The following is an 18,818-nucleotide window of genomic DNA, read 5'->3' on the forward strand; positions in this document are numbered from 1 at the left end:
TGTGAAGAAGCTCTATTTATCACTTTGTTGGGTTTTCAGCATCTCTTCTACTTGGGCAAATGATAACCCAAGAGACAAGATACACAGGAAGATACAATGCCCAACATCAGATGAGGGTGTTTCTGAAACTTGGGGTTTTGTGTTTTTTTGTTGTTTCTTTTTCTTCCCCGGGAGCTTTGATCTCTACACTGGCAAGCATGCTTGCAGCTGCTTTTGAACAGCTCAAGTTCACGATGAATGCAAGGCCTGGGAACTTGGGCCCTGGTTTGACTGTGGCCTCAAAGACTTGCTATATTTGGTTCCCTTTTGGCCTTTCCAGGAACGTGGTAAAATTCTGCCTTAAGCAAAGCTCTTCTTTATTTCATGAAACTCAATCTGTCACCATCTCAAATCAATTCCTCTGCTAATCCAAGACAAGATATCTTTTTAAGACTGAAACCACCACTGTTGGTTTTGACTCAATCTGATTTCTCCTTTCTTCTGATTTCCCCTTCTTCTTCCCAGAAGAGCCCAGAAATTCCCTTCAGGTCAACAAGTCTAGTTAGAATCCCTACAACTTTTATGTGGTTTTGACTTCTCTCCCTCAGTTGTCTACCCAGCTTTTGTCCAATCCCAGATGAAAAATGTTTTTCTTCACTCCTTGAAGAGTTTTGATTTTCCATTTGTCTCCCCCCACTTAACATTGTTAGGAGCATTGAAGTTGGAGAATACATAAATCCTGGCCTTGAAGCTAGAAACAACCAAGTTAATAATAATATTATCATTGTTGTAATGATAAATGATAATAAAAAGAATAATAGATAATATTTCTATAACACTGTAAGATTTGCAAAGCACTGTACATATTTAATCTTATTCAAGTTCCCCTTTGACCACATACTCACTTTATGACCCTGGGCAACTCATTTAGCATCTCAGTACCTAAGCCAACTCTTGAAGACTTGGACTTATACAGAAGGTACTAACCAACCAACCCTTACTGAAGAAGTTTCCTCACCCTGAAGTTGTCTAGTTTCTTTAGTATTATTATTATTTTTTTTTCTTACACAGATATCTAGCTCCCCAACCAGATGGAGGAGAGGACAAGTCTTACACTTCTTTGTATTTCCTACTATGCCTATCCCAATGCCTCATATTGTCAATGCTCAAGAAATAGTCATTCAACTAGCATTGATTGAACCAATGGACCATTCAGCTTAAGTATATCAATTTCAGTTCTGTTCAATAAGCATTTATTAAGGATTTGTTCTGTTCCAGATGTTTGGGATATAACAACAAAAACAAAATAGTCTATGTGTAAACTTTAAAAGATTTTCTTCTACTGGGGGCAGGGGCACAACATTGATACAAATAAGTAGCTACGAAATACAAAGAAAATAAATGCAAAATAATTTTTCAGGGATCTGCAATTTCCTAAGTGTGAAGACTAACTCCTGCTGGCAACCCCATCAAAAACTCAGTTAACTATTAAGAAATTGGGGAAGCCTTAGAGAAATTGAGGGCAGGGACTGTCTTTTGCTTCTTTTTGTATCCCGAGTGCTTAGCACAGTGACTGGTACACAGTGAGACCTTAATAATTGCTTATGAACTGATTGATTGATTGATGCCACACAGCTGACATTAGTATCAGAGGTAAGGATTTGAACTTAGCTCTTCATGATTTCAAGACCAGTGCTTTAGCACTAACCATGCCACCAGCAGGTTATATAGTAAGCCATGGCATAGCTTATTGTGTTGACCTTGAAACATGGGGTCAGGGTTAGTTTGATTTCTAGAGTTTACAATTCTATCACTTTTTAAATTTTAATTTAATATTGATACATTTAAATTCCCTGCCTGCATATCCTCAAGGATGTTCCTCAAGGAAAATTAATAAATATTAATTGATTTGAATCACTTTCATCTAGAAGTAATTTCAGTAGCTGGGGTTTTTGCAGGTGGCAGCTTGCCCTCTGATACCTGGCAAATCTTTCACACAATGGGTGTGGCCAGGAAATAAATCTGTAGATGTTATCAATTTCCAACCCTTCCATTCCCACATGACCCACAAAGATGGGGGGGGAGCTAAGGTGGGGAGAGGGGGAGGGGAGAGAAACCCTCTATACTAGCAAACAGTATTTACTTATTCATCAAGTCAAAAATTACCCTCTTGTGGTCTAGCCTCAGTCCCAGATTCCCCAGAGACCTGGCGTACTCTCTATTTGGCCAGTTAGGATGTTTCTGAGTTCTCATCTCAGTAATTTCTATTACCTAACATGTTTCTTCCCAAAATCTCAAAAAACAAAAAACTTTATCCACTACCCTGAAACCTAAAGGAAAGCAATTTAGCAATCTGTCTCCTGTATGGATTTTTTAAAAATTTAATTATTTTTATTATTTGTTTATTTTTAAATTTTTTTATCATAAAAGTATTTTATTATTTTCTAGTTACATGTAGAGATAGTTTTCAACATTTGTTTTTATAAAATTTCTAGTTCCAAATTTTTCTCCCTCCCTCTCCTCCCTCCCCCCTCCCCAAGACATCAAGCAATCTGATATAGGTTATATATGTACAATCACATTAAACATATTTCTGCATTAGTCATGCTGTGAAAGAAGAATTAGAGCAAAAGAGAAAAATCTCAAAAAACAAAAACAAACAAAAAAATAGAAATAGTATGGTTCAATCTGCTTCTAGATGCCACAGTTCCTTTTTTCTGGATTTGGAGAGCATTTTCCATCATGAGTCCTTTGCAACTATCTTGGACCATCGTATTGCTGAGAAGAGTCAAGTCTATCACAGTTGATCAACACACAGTGTTGTTGATACTATGTACAATGTTCTCTTGCGTATGGATTTTTAATGTTAAATGAAAGTTAATATTTGTATGAACCCTAACTTTGGGCATTCATCTGCTTTAGGGCAGGCATAAATCCCTTGAACTACCTTCTTCAAAGGGAAATCTTGGACAGTCTAGAAAAGGTCCCCAAATTTAAATAGGATGCATCATACAAACATATTCTTGCTGTAAACAGTAGAGTTTTAAGTTTTTTTGTTCTTTGTGTTTTGTTCCATAAACCCTAATGACATACTTGTTAGTTCTACCCACTAAGATCATTTGAGCCCGATGGATGCACCTTTTGGGATAAATATGAATGGACAACTCATCCTACAGTTAGGAAGGCATCCTTAGCAAGGCAAAGACCCAACAGAGCTGAGAGATTAAAAAAACATATTGACAGAGAAAGTTCTTTGAGAAAAGAGACTTACCTTTTAGGAGACTTCTTGTCTATTGATGGGGAAGGGAAGAAATAAATGTCATTAACAAAAATAGATCAGAAAATGATACCAAGATACATCATACTTTTACTAAGGAAGGTTTTAGAGAGATTCTCCCTTTCTGTCTCCAACTATTTTTAAAAATTCAACTCAACTAAACCTTTACTAAGTGTCTATTATATAGACAGTACTTAGCCTGCCATATTTCCTTTTGAAGCTTTCTAGTTAGAGATATTAATTCTAAGAGACCTAACAAATGTGATCTGTTGATACCATTATCAGAATTTGGCTACAGGTAATGATGAGTGATGGGGTTGATTTGGAGTCAGAAGACTTAGGCTGAGGCCTTGGGCAAACCTCCCAATTGCTCTAGACCTCATCTGTAAAATGAGAGGATTGGACTCATTGAGAGGCTAATGTTCCTTCAAGTACTAAATTCTCAGAACGACGGGGAAATACTGGGCTGGATGGGACCATAGGGTCTGACTCAGAATGACAAAATTTGTGCCTTCTTAGAAGCTGTCACACTATGGGGAAGACCACTATGTTTGGAGTCAGAGGAACAGGTTTCAAATCCTGGCTTTGCTATCTACTCCCTGAGTGACCTTGGGTGAATCACTTAACCTGTCTAGGTGTCAGGTTCCTCATTTATAAAATGAGAGGGTGGAATTAGAGTTTGGCTCAAACTCTAAATCTCTGACACTATGGAACTAACTCTTGTTCTAGGCCAGAGCTTCTTAAATTTGGAGAGAGGGGGTGTCATAGAACCCATTGGTAGTATGGTTAAAAAGTACCATATGCTATACACCAAAATACATAGGATTACCAAAAAAAATGTATGTATGTATATGTTTGTACATGTGTGTACATACATGTATGTATATGTACATATGAAATAAAGAGTTGCTTTTCCCATGCAGGTTAATGGATCCCCTGAAATCTATCCACAGATCCCTTAGGAATCCATGAAGTGAAGAACTCTAGATCTAGGGAAAGTTGGAGCACAAAAGTCTTTGTAGAAATAGCTCCAGGAAAAAATATTTCTTCCCAACAAGCATTTTATTGCAGGTGCAAATAATACACTCATTCAAAAAACAATTAAGTAACTACTATTTTGTCATCCATTGTTCAGTCGTTTCAGTTGTGTCTGACTCTCTGTGACCTCATTTAGGGTTTTCTTAGAAAAGTTACTGAAGTGGTTTGCCATTTCCTTCTCCAGCTCATTTTACAGATGAGGAAACTGAGGAAAAAAGGTTAAAGTGACCTGCCCAAGGTCACACATATACTAAGTGTCTGGGGCCAGATTTCAACTTAGGAAAATGAGTCTTCCTGAATTCAGACCCAGTGCTCTATCCACTCTGCCACCTGGCTGCCCCAACTTCTATTTTATGGTAACTCACATTACTTATGAATTCTGTGACCTTTCTGGGCTTCTCTTCATTGCCAAAACTGTAACTAGTCTAACTATAGTTGGGTATTAAGGATAAACAGACAAAAACAAAAGTTCCTGCCCTCAAGAAGCTTAAGAGAGAGTCAAAGATCAACCCAGAGATATGATTTTATCAGTTGAAAAAGCATTAACAAAAGTGCATAACCTTCTGGTTTTCTTGTACACTCTCTCTGACTTGCAGCAAGTCCTATGAGCTCCTCCATTTTGTATTCCCACTGCTCTGTACCAATGAGCATTGAATAAATGCTTTTTCACTCATTCATTCATTACAAATTTTATGTTGCCTATTGTCACATGTTTTTCTCTCAAGTAAAAAAGAATGAAAGCTACAGCTGTACATCAATAAGAGCCCACTCCTATAGAGGGAGCTTATTTTTAGAGAAAAGGGAACTAAGTGGGTATGCGTTTAGTTTCAAGCCCTATTCTCATCCTGTACATTGGTTCATGTGGAAAACTCTCCCAACCACAAAACATACACAACACTGAATTAGTTTGAGTGAATGCCAGTGGTGGATTCAGACCACATCTGATCAAGGATCTAAGTTTTTATTCTGGTACTGTTACTAGGATAATTGTCCCTAAAGTACCTCTACCTCAGTTTCCTCTTCTGGTACTTGCTGATTGAACTTCGAGTGATGATAAAAGGTATGAGAATTTCTGACTTGTGCGTGTGCTCCGCCAATCCTTGTCATATAGGTGACTGAAAAGTGTTCCCCAATCCACCATTCACCGCCCCCCCCCCATTGTGTAAAAGAGAGCCAGCTAAGCAAAAGTTAAGGGGAAAAACGTGCTCCTGGTACCTTAATGTGTTCTGTTTTCATCATGGGCTGGGTGGTCAAGAGGAAAATGTATTGTTGAAGCTACTGTGTTCCATCCTAGTGGGAACGTGTGTGGCAGGGAGAGAAGGGGAAATCGTCCCAGGTCTAGATCTCAAGAATCTTGCTTAGGTCAAGGACTCTGGGTGGAGCTCTGAGGGGCTGAATGGGAATTGAGCCTTTCTATCAACCTCTACGTTCCACACTTGTACCTCTCTCCCCACCAGTTTAACACCTTCCCTCCCCCAGGTTTCCTCAGCACTGTCACTTCTCTTAGCCTCTTCAGACCTTTTAATCACCTTCTCTGTCCCATCAGTTCTTTTCCTCCCTCAATCATATGCCTCTTTTTCCTAACTCCCTGCAGAAGGGAGAGGAGAAAGACAAGTGTCCAGAACTTCTGCATTTCCTTCCCCCCTGCACCACAGGGTGCATTTTTTTTTTCACAGAAAAGCAATGTCATAAACTGGTTAAGTTCCCAGTCTAGCACATAATATAACTGAGATACCACACATCTGCAATATAACCATTCACTATGTTTTTCACTACACATTTACTATATTTTAGTTACATTTTTCTCAAATAGAATTTGACAACCACAATTTGGAGGTCTGTTGTTATGCAGAAACCTTTTTCTAAGTTCTAAACAATTAACAAAGTCTTGAAAATCTAGCCTATTAGTAAATTGTGACTGCCCATGTTAGAATTCAACTCAACAAATATTTTTTGGGCACCTACCATGTGCAATGCACTGCATTAAGTTCTATAAGTGGGGAGGAGAAGGAGGAAGACATGATCCTTGTCCTTAAGGAGATTATAATCGAGTAGGGAGGATTTTATTTTTCTTCTAAATTTGATCTCTTTAAAATGTGGCTTTATGGCAGTCCTACCTACCCATGAATTCTGTGATCTTTCTGGGCGTCTCTTCTCTTCATTGGCATAACTGTAACTAGTCTCACTGTTATCTGTTTCCTGTTTGCCCCCACTTTGAAATTCCCACAGCAGTGGCACGTCAATCACCAATGCTATCTGTCTGAGATCTTGTACAGAAATGACTCTGGGGGAGAAAACTGAAAAAAAAAAAAACCAACAACCTACAACCTACCACCTTTCTCATTACTGCTAATTTCAGCCTTGGCCAAACTCCTCGTGGGATAACATAGGCTCAGATTGTTTGTGTGAGATTGAAATGTAGACGGAAAGCATCTCCTTATTAAAAGTCTTTAAAGGCTGTGTGGGCAAATGGTTACTTTAGGGGTCCATGAACTGATTTCAGAGGACAGCCTGTTCCCAAAAGAAAAAATAGAGTCCCCCAGATATAGTAATAGTACATGGATGTTCCCCACTCCTTTGCTCTTGTTATTCCGGGTTACAGGAGACATTGAGAATTGATATGGGCCTATGTGATCATAGGATCAAAGATTTAATGCTGGAAGGACCCTTGAAATACAATGATATCATTTCAAACTGGATCATAAATTTAGATCAGGAAGGATCCTTAAAGATCATTTTATCTAGGGGCAGCTAGGTGGTGCAGTGGATGGAGCACCGGCCCTGGAGTCAGGAATACCTGAGTTCAGATCCGGCCTCAGACACTTAACACTTACTAGCTGTGTGACCCTGGGCAAGTCACTTAACCCCAATTGCCTCACTAAAAAAAGAAAAAGAAAAAGAAAAAAGAAAGATCATTTTATCTAATCTCCCCCTCCCATTTCACAGATGAGGATCCTGAAGCCCTAAGGGGTTAAGTGAATTACCCAAAACCACACAGGTAGCATGTGGCGAGTCTGGGATTTGAACTAGGGATGGTATTTGAACCAAGGTTCTAGTTCTAAAGCCAGCATCTGTTCCAGTGGGCCATTCTACCTCATGCAGGTGGGTATAGGGTGGGCAACAGTTGGGGTTAGTGGATGCAGTCTCATCTGGCTAAGAATTCCATAACAATATTCCTTGCTCCAGCCTCCCCTGACCTATACCTGAGGGCAGCCTCTCTCACGGTGGTTCAGAATGAAAGTCCTGATCCAAGCTGATAGCAGTGGACACATCGATCTGGGCAGGTGCCTTAGATGCATTTGGTAGAATTTTAATTGCCTAGAGTACCACTCAATTTCCCTCCCACCCTGACTGAAAAACTTGACCAGAATATCCTCTGCTTGTATTTTGGACCATACCATGAGTGACCTGGAGGCCCTCCAAAGACCCCTGACAACCTATGGACAACACACGGGAAACCTCTCATTGAAAATCACTTTTAAAAGGTAGCATTCTGTGAACAGGATTTATTGATGAATTAGGTATTGAGGAATTTCAAATAGCAACTCAGTGCAGAGGCAACTTTTGCCAAAATAAAGATTGTTGGGTGGTAGAGGATCTGCACTGACCAATTTGGGGACTTTACTGCCTTTCTTTTAAATGCACAATTTAATTTTATTATCTCGTATTTTTTTTTTCCTGCTAACCAGGGTTAGGTGGTCCGTTGTTAAATCTGATAACAGAAATATCAAAAGTGATTCCATTTTACATAGCTCTTGCTTTTAAAAGTGTGGTTTCAAAATAGCAGGTTTAACTAACACTTCAGATGGTGACACACTTAAAAGATGAGGTGAGTCACAGCCATGGGAGTGGTACTTGAATTTTTTTTTTCCCCCCGCTTTTAGTGGCTGTTGAGTCTGCTTTACCCCTTCTAAGCAGGTGTAAACTACTTGGATACATCTGTCCCCACCCTTCTGTCTTCTTCTCCAGTCATCTTTTCCCTCCCAGAGAGGCTAGGTAGCAGGGAGGTATGGTACTACAAATACACTGAAGTCAGTATCTTCTCATCCACCAGCCCAATGAATCCAGAACAAAATTCAGGGCTTGGCAAGAGGAAACATCTGGAATTGGCTGTATGTTTGGTCTTTTAAGGTAACGAGGTAACAAGAACCCAAGTGCTTAAACTCAATAGGTCCAAAATAAAACTCGTTCTCTTTCCCCTAACACTGCTCCCACCTTTCCTATTACTATTGAGGGCAACACCATCCTACCAGTCCCTTAAGCTCACAACCTAAGAGGTACCCTGAGTTCCTCACTTTCTCTCATTCCCCATTTCCAAGCTATTGCTGAGGCCTGCTGATTTCAGCCCCTGAATATGCCCCCTCTCTCCTCTAACACTGTCACCATGATAGAGAAGGCCTCATCGCTTCACATCTGGACTATTCCAACAGCTGCTTGGTGGGTCTGCCTGCCTCAGGTCTCTCCCCACTCCAATCCCACCTCCATTCAGCCACTAAAGTGGTTTTCCTAAAGCACAAGTCTGATCATGTCACCCCATCCTGCCTCAATAAACTACAGTGCTTGCTTTCTTTCTTTTTTCTTTCCTTTTTTTTTTTTTGGCAGGGCAATGAAGGTTAAGTGACTTGCTCAGGGTCACACAGCTAGTAAGTGTCAAGCGTCTGAGGTCAGTAGAGAACTCAGAGGGCCAGATAAGAAGCCAGGTGGTCTCACTATCTTGTGACCATAGGGCCCCAGTCCAACTCAGGAACAAAACAAGCAACATAGTTGCTACATCAGCAGGGTAAAAGAATAGCTAGCACAGGCTTGTACAGATAAGGTCCGGAACTGGGAAGAAGTCCCCCAGGCAGGATCCAGGCTCATAGTCCAAAAAGGAAGCCCGGGGTGGGGGGGGGGGGGTGAATAAGAAACTTAGTGTAACAAAGTTATAGTTTCACGTGGCTAGCAGCTACAGTTTTGGAGGGTAAAAGAGCACCTCTCTAGGAGCTAGGAGGAACTCCAATCATGGGATAGATAGGCCCACACTGGTCGTGGAGCAGGCTGCTGCCAATCAAATATGCCTTCTTGCTTGTAAGATTTGTCCCTCAGTCTTTCTCTACCGTCTTCGGATCCAACCCCACAACAGAGGTCAAATTTGAACTCAGGTCCTCCTGAATCCAGGGCTAATGCTTTATCCACTGTGCCACCTAGCTGCCCCCTCTAGTGGTTTCTTATTGCCTTCAAGAACAAACTCAAAATACTCTGTATGGCATTCAAATCTCTTCATAGCCTAACCCCCTCTCCCTTTTATACCTTACTCCCCAACACCTACTCTTCCATCCAGTGACCCTGGTCTCCTGGCTGTTCCACAAACAAGACAATCCATCTCTCAGCTTGGAGCATTCTCTCGGACTGTCCCCCATGCCTGGAATGCTCTTCCTTCTCCATTCAGACTACCAACCTCCCATCAAACAATTCCTTGCCCTCTTGTCCTTAGCCCTGATAATCCTCAATATAGGGTAATCCCCACAATCCATCATGTTTGCCCCTGATCTGGAGCCTCTGAGGACTGCTAGAGGAAGTTGGGAAAACCTGATAATTGGATGCACTGTAAACTTAGACTCTCCCTCTCACTCAGGCCTGAATATATTCATAAAGTATAAATCAGATCTTAAAGAATTTTCCTGCCTGACTAGGTCCTTAATAAACTCCAGACTAAGCCAAACATTGTATTAATTTGTCATACTGCTGCAATAAGGAAAGGCTTAGGAAGGTATTGTCAAAGTGCACCATTCTTGACTTTCTGACCTAGAACTTTTAAGCTCCTAGATTATTAGATCTAGCAGTATCTATATATCCTGGATCCCATCCCCTCTGCCTTCTCCAGCAGCTTTCCCCCACGGTCATTACTTCTTTAATCTCTCTCTAACTACTGATCCCTTCCCTGTTGCTTTCAAACATTTCCGGGTTTTACTTGTCCAAAAAAATTAAAAAACAACTTCACTATACACTTTAGCTACAGTTCTATATCTTCTCTCTTTCTCAAATTCCAAGAAAAAGCTACAATCATTATTTCTACTTCCTCTCCTCCCTCTCACTTCTCAATCCCCTCACAATCTCTTTGGCTTCTGATCTTATCACTCAACTCTCTCAAGAGTGACCAATGGCCTCTGTAAAAAAAAATAATTATTAACAAGTATATCTAACCTGGAAAAATTTATACATAACTGGACTTATAAAAAAATTATGATTATATGAAAAATGATAAGTTTAGGAAAATTATAATTGGGCCGTTAGTCCTGCCGCAGTCACCATTCAAATGTAGAAACATTTTTAAATGACTAGGGCTAATTTGGGGGGCTAATCTGACTGGGGTACTAATCTGGGGCTTTTTGACTAACTTGGCTATCTGACTGCTGTTAATTTAATATGGGCCATTTATAAAGTTCCACCACACTGCTCTACTCTCAAATTGATAAGCAAAATATTAAGAAGCCTCTTAACTAAATAATTAAAGCAGAGTTTATTTATGAGATACTACTTAAAATTAATAATACAGGGAAATAAAATGTACAACCTGACTGCTTTCCTGGGGTCTCTTTCCGCTGCATCTCTTTGGAACTTCTTGAATACAATAAGGGCCTTAGCCGCCTCTTGCCTCAGGGCATGTTACACCTTCCCTGCTCAGCTACTTTCTTCTAACTCCTCTTAATCTTCACTTTTTCCAACCTGTACCCTGTGCTGACCACTTCTGTGCTCTCCACTGCCTCCTGTTCTGTCTGTCAGCTCTGTCCTCTGCCACCTTTGTCGCCCCTCTAATCTTGTCCACCTCTCTTAATCTTGTCCGCTGGCCTTTCCTCCTTGCTCCTAGTCCTGCGTTACTGTTCGTTTTGTCCCCCATCTCTCCTATCTAATCTCGTCCCCCACTTGACCTCTTCTCCGGTCCAAACCAACCTTTCTAATCTTGTCAGCAGCCCTCTGACCTCTTCTCTGTCTGTCTCCTTGACTGCCCTCCTAATCTTGTCTCTCTATCTAGTACCTCCTTGTCCACCCAAAACCCTTGCTGTCTCACTCCCAGGTCTATATATACCTTTTCTTCTCTCCACTCAAATCTCGGGGCTTCCTGCACCCCCACAGACCAAGCTAATCTGCTAGCCAGGGCTGCGGCTGGTGGCGGGAAGGGGTGTGCTCCAGCTTCACGTGCCTCAGCACAGGCTACGCCAGAGCCCAGCATCTCTTAGATACCTCCGCTCATGTCAGAGGGAGCTGGGAGCTTATTCCCCTCAGTTGTCTGACCCAGCATCTTGCACAGCCCACGGGGGACTTTTTGGCTCAGCTGAAGCAGAGGGGGAGGGGAAGAGACCCTGAGGGCCTAAGGCTTTCTAATCTCAGCCTAAAGGTAGGGTCCCCAAATCAAAATAAATTTCCACACCTCTTCATTGCCAAATCCTCTACTTGTTGACCTCTCTGCAGTATTTGACACAGCTGGCTACCCTCTTCTAAGTACATTTTCTTCACTGAGGTTTCAGGACACTGACCTCTCTTGGTTACCCATCTGATCAGTCCTTTATTGGATCATAACCTGTATAACACCCTTATCCTTAACCCTGGATTTGTCCTGAAGGCTCTGTCCTACTCTCCCTTCTCTTCTCTTCTCTACTGTCTCTCACTTGGTGACCTTATCAGCACCCATGCATTTAGTTATATGCAGATAACTCCCATATTAGTAGTCTCACTCCTGATCTCTAGTCCCACATAAAACTTAGGCTCTCTAATCTCAATGGAAACCAAAAAGTTCCTATTGCATAGTTCAAACTAACTGTCCTGTAGGCCTCTGAACCTCATATGTCTAAATCAGACAAATCACTCTAAATAGTGTTCATTTCATTTCATCCCTCCTCCCAAGTTCATAATCTTGGTATCATACTCCATTCCTTACTTCCACTCATCCCACATATCCAATCAGTTGCCAAAGCTTGTTATTTCTACCTCTACAACATGCCTTACATCTGTCCCCTTCCCTCCATCCAAATACCACCACCCCTAGTTCAGGTCTTTACCACCCCTCATGTGAATTATTATAATAGCTTCATAATTAGCGTTCTTGCCTCAGATCTCTCCCCATGCCAATCCATCTACCACACAACTGCCAAAATGACTGTAACAAAGAAAAGTTGGATCATGTTACCCTTTTCAATCAATTCCATTGGCTTCCCATTGCCTGTAGGATCAAATACAAACTTCTCTGTTGGACTTTTGAGCCCTTCACAAATTGGTTTCAATCTACTTTTCCAGCATTCTTTTATATTTCTCCCCTTCCTATAACCTATGATCCAGTCAAAACTACCTTATCGTTCCTCCTACAAACACCCCATTTATTATCTCTTTGCCTTTTCATTGGCTATCCCCAATGCCTGGCGTGGGCTCTTCTCTTCCTTCTACTTCTCAGAATCCCTAGCTTCCTTCAAGACCCGATTCAAGTGCCATCCTCTCCATGAGATCTTTTCTAATTCTCCATGTTGATTCACCTCCCTCCCCTGGAAAAAAAAAATCACCGTGTACCTATTTTATATATACCTGTATATTTACACACTTTCTCCCTCAGTAGAATATAAGCTTTTTGAGGGCAGAGACTGTTTCACTTTTAGTTTTTTCTATCACTAGTGCCTGGCACATAGTAGGTCCTTAAGAATTGATTATTGATTGATTGCCCAATTTCATGTTATAAATGGCAGATCTGGGATTCAAATTTAAGCCTTTTGACTCTAGTTTCATGACTCTGTTTACTATACCATGAGGAAGGAATACCTTTAGAATTTGTTAAACCATTTTGTTTTAGATTTCTCTTATAAACTTAAAAAAAAATAGCATGGTATGGGACCGTGATATCAAACTCTAATAGAAATAGGGGCCAGTAGCCCATATATAAGGATCACTGAAGATCACCTATTGAATTAGTGTTGTGAGGAAATAATTATTAATAATGGGTTTCTTGGGGGGACCCTGAGATCAGTTTAATTCCATTCTCCCCAAGACACTCCAAAAAGTCCTGTTCTCTTCTTGGATTTGGACAAACCCTAGGGAAAGAAAGAAATGGAGATAGACTCTTTTGTCTAGCTCAGTGAAGGACTGATGGGATCAAACCACACCTAGATAAATGGACTTTGCCTTCAAAGTCAAGTGAAGGTCCTTCACATTCTTCTCACTGATGTCATCTGTAGAGTTCAATTTAATGTAGACCACCCTCAAGTCATGTCAACCAATGAAATTGAATGATACTAACCAATTGGCTTTGATCAATGTAGAATGACTGACTGGCTCCTATCAAAAGAGGATAAAAACCCTGCCAAGAGGCCAGGAGCCTTTCTCCTGGTTTGGTGTAGGTTCATATAGCTAGTGTCAAGTGTCTGAGGCCAGATTTGAACTCAGCTCCTCCTGACTCCAGGGCCAGTGTTCTATCCACTGTACCACCTAACTTCCCCTCTTATTTTATCTTGATATCTCCCAATACCTTACCTAACACATTTCATATAAGTAGACCCTTAATTAATGTTTGTTGAATTGAATTTAATTGCAATGGACTCTTATTATGAAAATTCAGGAAAGCAAGCTGTAGGATTATGTATTTTCCATCCAGAATTTGCACCACATATACATTAAATAAATTGTACCATGCACTTTACTGGTTCTAAAAATTATAAGCACTAGAGGCAGAGCACTTGAAGTTCTGACTATTTCCAAGATCGTTTGATCTTTACAGAACCTGGAGCTGTGTATATTTCTCAGTTGAGACTTTATCTGATCCTATTGTGTTCAATGTTGTAAGGGTTTATATATTTTCTTATGTTGCATTTGAAAATTAAGGTAAACTGAGAAACAATGGTCTGAGCATGATCAATTTATTAGTTAGGATAGCAGTAACCAATAAATTGGGTCAATGGTCTGTCTCAATGACCAAAGACCCCAAGGTAGGACTCATCGGCCTTAATTTAATTTAGGGCAGTACAAATTGGGTGGGCAGGGAAGACAATGCAATTGATTACAGGGGAGACAACATCTTGGGAGTGGGGACAACATGATTGATTATTTTTTAAAAAGTGGTTTAACATCTACGTAGAGCTAGTAACCATCCCTCTGTGACAATTAATTGTTTTGTGGGACCCATCCACCTCTTGCAGGCCTTGTTAGTGGACCTAAATTAACAGACTCTCTGGCTCTAGAAGGGTTTGTTAGGGACATAAGACTTCCTTAATTGTACCAGGATAGGCAAGAATGGACAACATACCTTACCTTGTAGGCCTTTAAAGATAAGGTATAATAGATAATAATTTTCCTTTTAATTATACCTTTAAACTAATTCAGAGCAAAGTGGCTTTATGAGATGCAGACACAATTACAAAATTAGTATGAATCAATTACACTGTGGAACCAATGCAGAAGAAACTAGAAGTAATATTAATTTTGAAATTTTCACTTCCTTTTTGTGTTTCCATAATCCTTTCTGATTTCCATATAGAAGATTAAATTCCCATACCTTTCTTTAGCTTCCTTGCCAGCCAGATGATAAATGCCAGCCCACAGAAAGAAGTGACTACAATCCCCAGAGGGATGAAGATAGGATTGTAGTTACCTTCTTTGATGGGTGATAGAATATTTCCTAATCCTAAAAGAGAAAACATTAGGACATACGTGACCCAGTGATCATATTCTCCCTTGATGGTTTAAACATTCACGTGTAAATACTCAATGACCTCTGAAATCCCTTCATCTCTGAATACACATTCCTTTGTAGCACATTGTGTTTCCCATGTTCCCACTTTGGAGACTTCTAATACTTTATAGCAGAGTTCATCGGATACCTAGGGTATGTATTTTCTACCTTGCCTCTATACAATAGATAAGGAAACTAGCAAGGAAAGGTAATCCGTCTGATGACACTTTTGACTCCATGATAGAAGACCAAGAGTCAGACTGGCCAATCCATACTACTCTTTGCCTAGATCCATGGGTTTTAACCTGTAACCCATGAAACATGGGCCTTTCTAAGAGAATTCCTTTCTAAGAATTCCTGAAAGAGAGATACTGTCCTGGTATTTTACTCAAGGAGGCTTGATGGCCTCCATATCTCATCACAGCATTGCAGCAGAATTGGGAGCCAAGGGCATGAAGAGTCATGAGACAATGGCTTCAGAAATACCACTGATCTGAGCCTCGTAACTGAGTGCCCAAAAAAAGTCAGAGGTTCTGTTATTATAATATGGCCATGTAAGTTAGCATGTCCGTGTGATCGGGAACTGAAAGAAATTAAACTGGGTCTAAAAGAAGTCAGGCAATCAGTCAAGAGACATTTTATTAACTTCCCATCACTTTTGGATTTTTAATCCCCATCAATTCAAACTTCTAAGAGGACTTAAGTAGACAGAGTCAAGAGGACTTAAGTCTCAGGCACTTAATAGCTCTGTGACCCTGGGTAAGTCATTAATTGTCTTTATGCCCAAGTTTCCTCATGTGTAAACTGGAGATTAAAATAGCACTTACTTCACATAGTCATTGTAAAGATCAAATGAGATAATGTATGTAAAGTACTTTACAAACCTTAAAATGCTATATAAATGTTAGCTATTGTTATAATGAGCAGAAGCTCTAAATTCCCTTGAGTACAGTGAATGGCTACCTGTTCCATTCTCTACTTGCCCTTGTCACTTAAAGGGAACAAAATAATGATTCCATAACCTCATCCTTCAGAAACTATTAGGGCAAGAGTTAAGAATCACCCAGAAAAGAATGCAGACTCTCTAACCATTTGTCTCTATAGACACCTTTGTTGTTATTGTTGTTGTTGTTGTTTGTCCTTTTTAAATTTATTATTATTATTAATTTGCAGGGCAATGAGGGTTAAGTGACTTGCCCAGGGTCATACAGCTAGTAAATGTCAAGTGTCTGAGGTTGGATTTGAACTCAGGTCCTCCTGAATCCAGAGCCAGTGCTTTATTCATCTAGCTGCCTCCGTCCTTTATTTTTGAAGAGGACCATGACATGGGGAGGGGATGCTATGACTTGTTATGAATTGGGTTTAAGCGAGGGAAGGCTGTGCAAAGTCACCAGCCTCATTGTCTCCTATACATCAGCATGACTGGAAATGGCCCTGGATGCAATGGGAGACCTTGGCCTTTTGAAGCTAAGGCCTTTCCCAGGTCTCAGTTTGCCTGAGGCAATGCCCATTCAATGATTAAGTCTAAGTAAGAAGTAAGGCAAAGAATGACCTCTTTTATCTAGCAAAAAAGAAAATAGACAAACAAACAAATAAATAAATGAGCACATGAATAGATAAATAAATGAATGGACAGATAGATAAATGAACGAATAAATAGACAGACAGATGGAAGGATGGATAGGTAGATAGATGATGGATAGATAGATAGATAAATGGGGGGAGACCCTGAGGGTTTCTGGACAAAATAGAAAAAATTGCTATTTACACTCTGAGGCCAAACAATGGCCAAATAAGGCCTGAGCTGGGACCTATTGTTAGCAAACCAATGAGAGCCAGAGTTATCTGGGTTTAAGGAGTGGTCCTTAGAAGAAATCTAGCAGGTAAACACCAAGACATCCTGTGAGATGTCAGCAAACAAACATATTCCTTTAGGCAGAGCACCCTCAAGTAAGGGTATGATTCCCTATGTGGAAAGAGGGAGAGAAGGAGAAAGGAAAGGAAAAGAAGCGAATCAAACATAAAAGGCCAAAAGTCATTCTCTAATGGAAAACGGCCAGAGGATATGAATAAATAGTTCTCAAAACAGTTGTAGAGTATTAATAAAATGATATGCATCTGACCTAACTCAAAGGTTTTCTCCTTGAGAAGTTAACCTGAAGGACAGACAGACACACCTAAAAAGTAGGGAGAGATAAGCAGTGCCAGGACATAGATAGCTCCAGAAGTCACCACCACCTCCCCTCATTCAAGCTTTCCCCATGCCCAAAAGGAACTTTCCATTGTCAGGTGGTCACCCCATTTTTCCTCAATAAAAGCTTTGGCCTTTCTTCCATTCAAGGAGAAAGATGTCTCTAAGCCATCTCCTCCCCTGGAGAAGTCTTTGACTTCCCTCTTGATCACTTTCTCCAGCACCCAAATAAAAGACTATTTTATTCTGATTGGATTGTGTGCCAGAGTTCTAATTCCTTCCAGAGGAGTACCTAAAGACCCCCACCACCTATTTCCCCCATAACAATAACCATATGAAAAATTACCCCATATCACTGATTACTTAAGAAATAAAAATCAAAACAATTTTGCAGTTAGTTTTCACACCCAGAAAATTGGCAAAAATGACAAAAGATGACAATACTCATTGTTGGATGAATTGTGGAATAACAAACACACTAAGGAGAGCTGTGGATTCACTAAAAAATTCTGGAAAGTAAATTATTTGGTAACTAAAATGTCCCTAACCTTTAACCCAGAGATCCAACAGCTTGGTATACAGTCTATGGAGGTAGATGATAAAAAGGTCAATTATACAAATCATTTTTGTATATCAAATATACAAAAATGTCAGCACTCTTTGTTGAAGCACAAAACAAAACAAAAAACTGGAAACAAAATGCTCATTGATTAGGGAATGACTAAGGACATTTGTGGTACTTTAATGTAATGGAATATAAGAAATTATGGTATAAAAATTAATGAATGCAAAGAATATAGAAACTCCCGTGTGAGAAAAATATGGGTGCCCCTCAAAAGCTGATTGAAATTGTCTGGGGAATGTCTGGGAGATGAATTTCAGCTGGGAGAAGGGTGCTTACTAATGGCTCCTTTCCTCCCCCTCCCCAGCAATCAGGATCACATGATGAGAGAGACCCAGGGCTGGTCACATGGGGGAGGAGTTTAGAGGGCTGCCCCTTTGACTATACTGCATTCCAACTGGCTAGCGTTTGATATCAGTGTCTTGGCGCAAAGATTGTAACTGAGGAAGAAGGGTGGAGCCAGCCCATTAAGAGATAAAAGGGTCCCAGGTCCCAGGCTCATTGTCATTTCCATTAGGGAGCTGGCCCATTCACGCTTGAATGTATAAATAAAGGCCTTTGATACTCCTCCAACACTGTTGCAGAAATTTTTAAATGGGGTTTCTCACAATTTGTTTCTTACATCATGGGAAGACTTACATAAACTGATACAAAAAGAAATAACCAGTACCAGGAAAATAATATAGACAATGACTGCAATATTGTAAGTAGAAAAGACAACAAAAAAACTAAACCACCATTTTGGGAAATTATGGAGGACACACTTTCCTACCTTCTTGGAAAAGGTAAGAGACTAGAGGTGTGAGACACAATCTACTGAAGCACTTTTCTGATGTGTTAATTCTGCTCAACTTGGTTTTCCAGTGTTTTGCTCTTTCCTCCTCTCTTTGTTATTCATTTGCTCTCTGGGAGAGGAACCTTTGGGTGAATATTTTGATATTCAAATGTTTGCTTTAGTCACTCAGGCATAAAGAGTGGCCAGGAACTGAAAGCCTTGGCAAGGTGGGGGTAACATGGCAACAGA

The 18,818-nt window shown here is 40.3% G+C and overlaps 1 protein-coding gene across 1 annotated transcript in view; it reads right to left on the bottom strand.

Annotated features, from left to right (window-relative positions):
- Nucleotides 1-18,818, bottom strand: part of SELL (selectin L) — a 42,261-nt gene that overhangs the window by 2,009 nt on the left and 21,434 nt on the right. The window contains exons 8-9 of the mRNA XM_044005011.1: nucleotides 14,805-14,933; nucleotides 3,251-3,269 (exon numbers count right to left, since the gene is read on the bottom strand). Coding sequence (XP_043860946.1) covers nucleotides 3,251-3,269; nucleotides 14,805-14,933 — 148 coding nt within the window. The remainder of the gene's footprint in view (nucleotides 1-3,250; nucleotides 3,270-14,804; nucleotides 14,934-18,818) is intronic.

This window comes from Dromiciops gliroides, chromosome 4 (assembly GCF_019393635.1).
Source record: "Dromiciops gliroides isolate mDroGli1 chromosome 4, mDroGli1.pri, whole genome shotgun sequence".
In the NCBI taxonomy this organism is placed as follows: Eukaryota; Metazoa; Chordata; class Mammalia; order Microbiotheria; family Microbiotheriidae; genus Dromiciops; species Dromiciops gliroides.